Source organism: Xenopus laevis, chromosome 6S (genome assembly GCF_017654675.1).
Source record: "Xenopus laevis strain J_2021 chromosome 6S, Xenopus_laevis_v10.1, whole genome shotgun sequence".
Taxonomy (NCBI): domain Eukaryota; kingdom Metazoa; phylum Chordata; class Amphibia; order Anura; family Pipidae; genus Xenopus; species Xenopus laevis.
Window position 1 is genome coordinate 71,285,879 of NC_054382.1, and position 6,000 is coordinate 71,291,878.

Sequence of the window (6,000 nt, forward strand, 5' to 3'; positions counted from 1 at the left end):
GATAGGGAGCGTAATTCTAAAGGGGCATGTAAATACTGTTATCAAACCCAAGTACTTAGTTTTTCTGTGTGCATTTAATTATAATGATTGTAAATTAAGTTTTATCTTCCCTTACTTACTTAGAAACTAAAGATAGATAAGCATTGTTAATTACCGACATTATGCTCTTACAGACTGATGTGCCAATGCCAAGATCACATTGATAAGCACTTACATTAGAACATGTTGATAATGCACAATATTTTTAGAAGATGTTTTCTGATACCCACTACAATCATCTCTATTAAGAAGCAAAATACTTATAATCATCAGGGTTGTACAAATTAAATTAAAAAAAAGGCACAGCTCTTCTGAATGCAGGTATTACATTGTTTAAATGGAACGACACCCAAGAGGAGTGAAAATGCTGCCAGATGTGTGGTCATTTCTATCAGGGATGATAGAGTATCTGGAAACTGGCTCTCTGGGTTGACTACATTACAAATTGCTTTAGATTTACTAAGTGCTTGTCATCACATCTAAACCATATGGACAAGTGTCTTCAATCTTGAGAGATATACAGTACACCAGCAGATTGCACAAACAAAATCAATGAGAGATTGAAGGTCAGCCAAGATGGAACAATAAATGCTGCATAATGGAGATTGCAAGTTGGGTAGTGCCTAATGTCCGTGTAATGAACCATTTCATCTGTAGCTTTACTGTACTGGGTACATAGAACATCAAGTATCCATAGTGTTGGTCTCTTGGGGCTAGAACATTACTTTTACATGGCTAGTCATTACATACTTTGTATGCCTTGTTTGTAACTACTCATTACTGAGATGTTACGGCTGTAATCAGACTGACCTATACTACGGCAGAAATATTTTTAATAACAGATTCTTTTAAATTCATGTTTAAAAATAAGCACAATGAGTTCTTGAACAAAAGCTGTGATACGTATAAAAAAATACACCATGACTATGGTGGCGTGCAATAAAAATTACAAATATGTTTTACTTTTTTTATTTAAACAAGTGGTTCAGAGAACTCCATTAATCTAAAGACATAAACAAAATGCAGGAAACAAATACTCTTTAACAGTATCGAATTCCACGTTTTTAGCCCATGCAGTATGTAATGGCACATGCACTCACTGACATTTTTACCTGCTCCATCTGCTTTTCTACTATAAGAATTTCAAGTTGGTAACACCTTATTGACTTTGATCATGTTATGAGTAATACTTATATGTTTGTCTATTTTTTTCTTTCTGCACAGACAACACTGCTTGGATTTTAACCAGAAGATCAGGCTTCAAACAATCTGAACAGAGCACTTTTTACCTTCCACTCCTGATATCAGATAATGGACATCCCAGGCTGAGCAGCACTGGCACACTAACTATCCAAGTGTGCAGCTGTGATGAAGATGGAGATATAATGTCGTGCAATGCAGAACCATATACGTTGCCCATCAGTCTAAGCAGAGGAGCACTTATAGCGATCCTGGCCTGCATTCTTGTCCTATTAGGTATCATCCTTATTAGTATGAATGCATATTTGCTGTAACATTATTTGTATAATATGATTTGGATTTATTGCATATACAATGCTAAAATTACTAATATCTTAGTAGGTATTAAAAATATGTTATTAAAAAATCTTTATAACCAAATTTAAAATACAAACATGGATTGAATGGAATATAGATGGTTACAGAGTAACTGTACCTGTGTAGTGCAGTGAGATCACCTAAGTTATTAGCTTGTCCAACAAACCGCTACGATGACAGTATATCTTTAAAACATAACATAAAAGGAATAGAAACCTTTTTCATACTTTGTAAATGCAAATGGCTCTCTGCCTACTGAGACCCCCATAAGCATCTATTCTATAAAAAGGAATAGGAAAGGTTCTTATGTGATCTAGCAAGCACAGTTCTATCAATTCTAAATCCCATGTAGTCAGTTATGAGACCAAGGGGCCGATTCACTAACTTCGAGTGAAGGATTCGAAGGTAAAAAACTTTGAATTTCGAAGTTTTTTTTGAGCTACTTCGACCATCGAATGGGCTACTTCGACCTTCGACTACGACTTCGAATCGAAGGATTCGAAGTAAAAATCGTTCGACTATTCGACCATTCGATAGTCGAAGTACTGTCTCTTTAAAAAAAACTTTGACCCCCTAGTTCACCATCTAAAAGCTACCGAAGTCAATGTTAGCCTATGGGGAAGGTCCCCATAGGCTTGGCTAACTTTTTTTGATTGAAGGATATTCCTTCGATCGTTGGATTAAAATCCTTCGAATCGTTCGATCGAAGGAATTATCCTTCGATCGTTCGATCGAACTATCTGCGCTAAATCCTTCGACTTCGATATTCGAAGTCGAAGGATTTTAATTCCTAGTCGAATATCGGGGGTTAATTAACCCTCGATATTCGACCCTTAGTGAATCGGCCCCCAAGTGTACAGTAGGTTCATTTAATTCAAAAGCAGCATGTCAATATTTATTTATTTTTCCTCCTTTCTCTCCTGTTCAGTGTGGCTATGTGGTCAAATATTGCTTGCTTGAAATGTTTTCCATTTGTCAAGCCCAATATACAATTCTTTTATATTCACTAATAACACACACACATGCATTTCATGGTTTCTGTTCCAGCCAAAGAATCTCTGGGTCTTATTAACACCTCATGGCAATTGATGTATAGTATACTAAAGCAGAGTTTGTTGCCCTTGGTCTTTGATACTTTCATGTATTTTTCCTTCAGATAACATGTGAAAGTCTAGCTTCTGTTTATTCAGTGAGCTGCAACCTACACTAGGTCTATGGTCACTGCTGTTGTCATTTTGTTAACAGATTGGTGACAGTCTTTTCTCCTTAAAAAAATAAAAAACTGTCTGCTTTTCGTTAAAGTTCTGAGGCTAAGAAACCAATAATATGTTGTTTGCTCTTTTCCAATGACTGCATTGACGCCAGTCACAGTACTAATTTAAATTAAGTCTAAATCTACAGTCCATATGAATATTTTCATAGTGCCAAGAAATGCAAGAGAAAAAGGACAGTTTTTGTTTAGCATTAAACGGGCGATATTTGTAGTGACAACCCAAGGAAAAAATGCAGCATCAAAATTCTGGCAATTGTGTTTTATTTCCAATTACAGACTATAGAAACACCATTAAAATACCCAATGGTTTTGGTTATGCCACAGGTGTATTGGGTAGTACAGATCTCAATTTGTATCTTAATACCAGGTCTTTTATAAAATGTATTTTGTTTACGGAGCTCTCTGCTATATATTTATTTTATAACTGGTATTCACAAGATATATTATTTACTTTAATGTATTTAACAGCTCTGCTAAAATGGTTTGGATTCTGATATCCTTATTTATGGCCTTTCTTTCTCAATAGCCGGGCAATTGTATACAGTGTTCACCAATTTAAATTTGCCCATTAGTCATCAATCACTTTCCTAGAATGAGGGGGTTAGAATGAGAATGCAGTAATACTTCTTGCTGTCATATTCTGTCATTAATGGGAACTGTAGTGTGATACACAACTTGCTAGCTTGCTGGGGAGGTCACTTCAAATCAAAGAGTCGAGACCAATAGAAAAGTGATATGAGCTGTTCATAAGTCTGCTATTGATTTTGTTTGGTTTCTTTTACTGGGGAATTGAATTTCTCAAAAAATGATATGTCCTAGAAAGTGTTTCATTAAAATATCTGTTATTTCACACATTGCAGGGCATAAAAGGGATACTGTCATGGGAAAAAAATGTTTTTTCAAAACGCATCAGTTAATAGTGCTGCTCCATCAGAATTCTGCACTGAAATCCATTTCACAAAAGAGCAAACAATTTTTTATACATTTAATTTTGAAATCTGACATGGGACAAGACATATTGTCAGTTTCCCAGCTGCCCAAAGTCATGTCACTCTTCACTGCTGTACTGCAAGTTGGAGTGATATCACACCCTCCCTTTTTCCCCCCCAGCAGCCTAATAACAGAATAATGAGAAGGTAACCAGATAACAGCTCCCTAACACAAGATAACAGCTCCCTGGTAGATCTAAGAACAGCACTCTAGTAAAAGCCAGGTCCCACTGTGACAAATTCAGTTACATTGAGTAGGAGAAACAACGGCCTGCCAGAAAGCAATTCCATCCTAAAGTGCTGGCTCTTTCAGAAAGCACAGGACCAGGCAAAATGACCTGAGATGGCTGCCTACACACCAATATTACAACTAAATAAATACACTTGCTGGTTCAGGAATTACATTTTATATTGTAGAGTGAATTATTTGCAGTGTAAACAGTGTACTTTAGAAATAAAAAAATACATCATAAAAATCATGACAGAATCCCTTTAATAATATTTATACTAAGATATATTTTAAACCATGTTGACCACTTTTGCTTTGATTTATAATATTAATGTGTTATCTCTGTTTCAGTCCTAGTCTTACTTATCCTGTCCATGAGGAGGCACAGAAAGCAGCCGTACACTATTGATGAAGAGGATAATGTCCATGAGAACATTGTTAGGTATGATGATGAAGGTGGTGGAGAAGAAGACACCGAGGCATTTGATATTGCAGCTTTGTGGAATCCAAGAGAAACCCACGTGGGAAAAACTAGACAAGACATGAAACCTGAAATTGAGAGCTTGTCCCGTTATGTGACTCAGACGTGTAGAATGGACAATAATGTTCACAGCTACATGTTGGCTAAACTTTACGAAGCTGATACAGATGTCTGTGCTCCTCCCTTTGACTCTCTCCAGACATATATGTTTGAAGGTGAGGGATCTGTGGCCCAGTCTTTAAGCTCATTGCAGTCATTAAGTACAGACTCAGAGCAGAGCTATGACTATCTTACTGACTGGGGTCCTCGGTTTAAAAAACTTGCAGAAATGTATGGCACCAAGGATAACAATGGCTCTTTGTGATAGACCAAGGGAAACTGAGACTCTTTATGCAAGGCACTAAGTCAACCCAACTATTTTCAGTAATGATTAAACTGAAGAAGGCAGCTGTGAAGAATTGGTTGAAATGGGAAATACATCTGAAACGTTTAAGAATGAATAGACAATGATAAGGATATTAAATATAGCAAGAAAAAGACAAAAACATCTCTTGGCTTTTGAGAAGGTGGTGAAGATAACAAGCTATATGGCCTATATATTTTTTACAGCACTGACATCTGTGTATCTTTATCAAAGAGACAAAAGTTTCTTTTACATGTGAAAATGGGATTCCAGATCACTAAAATGAAATAACTTTTGTCATAATAAGTTATTGATACCACATTCCTTTGTAGGGAAACGTATAAGACTGTGTTTGAACTACTCCCATGATCATCAGGAGGACTCTAATGGATTATAACAAATTATTAAGGATTCCTGGGGGGAAGGGGCAAGGGGTTACCATTCACTTTAATATCAAATAAAGAAAGATAATATCAGAAGGTTTTTTTTTAAATATATATATATATGTACATGTACATGTTTTATTTCTGCTATAATAGGGTGGCACTTCTTGAAATAAAAAATGAGTGTTGGTAATTTTAATGTGCCAAATGCAAAGAACTGCTAGATATGGAAGCCAAATAAATAATTTAAAGGGATACTGTCATGGGAAAAATTTTTTTTTTCAAAACACATCAGTTAATAGTGCTGCTCCAGCAGAATTCTGCACTGAAATCCATTTCTCAAAAGAGCAAACAGATTTTTTTATATTCAATTTTGAAATCTGACATGGGGCTAGACATTTTGTCAATTTCCCAGCTGCCCCTGGTCATGTGACTTGTGCCTGCACTTCAAGAGAGAAATGCTTTCTGGCAGGCTGCTGTTTTTCCTTCTCAATGTAACTGAATGTGTCTCAGTGGGACATGGGTTTTTACTATTGAGTGCTGTTCTTAGACCTACCAGCCAGCTGTTATCTTGTGTTAGGGAGCTGTTATCTGGTTACCTTCCCATTGTTCTTTTGTTTGGCTGCTGGGGGGGAAAAGGGAGGGG

General features: G+C 36.3%; 1 protein-coding gene across 1 annotated transcript in view; it reads left to right on the forward strand.

Annotated features, from left to right (window-relative positions):
• The window catches only part of cdh20.S (cadherin 20 S homeolog), a 265,825-nt gene extending 260,144 nt beyond the window's left edge, over positions 1-5,681 (forward strand). The window contains exons 13-14 of the mRNA XM_018269486.2: positions 1,264-1,515; positions 4,439-5,681. Coding sequence (XP_018124975.1) covers positions 1,264-1,515; positions 4,439-4,932 — 746 coding nt within the window. The 3' untranslated portion in view covers positions 4,933-5,681. The remainder of the gene's footprint in view (positions 1-1,263; positions 1,516-4,438) is intronic.
• The last annotated feature ends 319 nt before the right edge of the window (positions 5,682-6,000 follow it).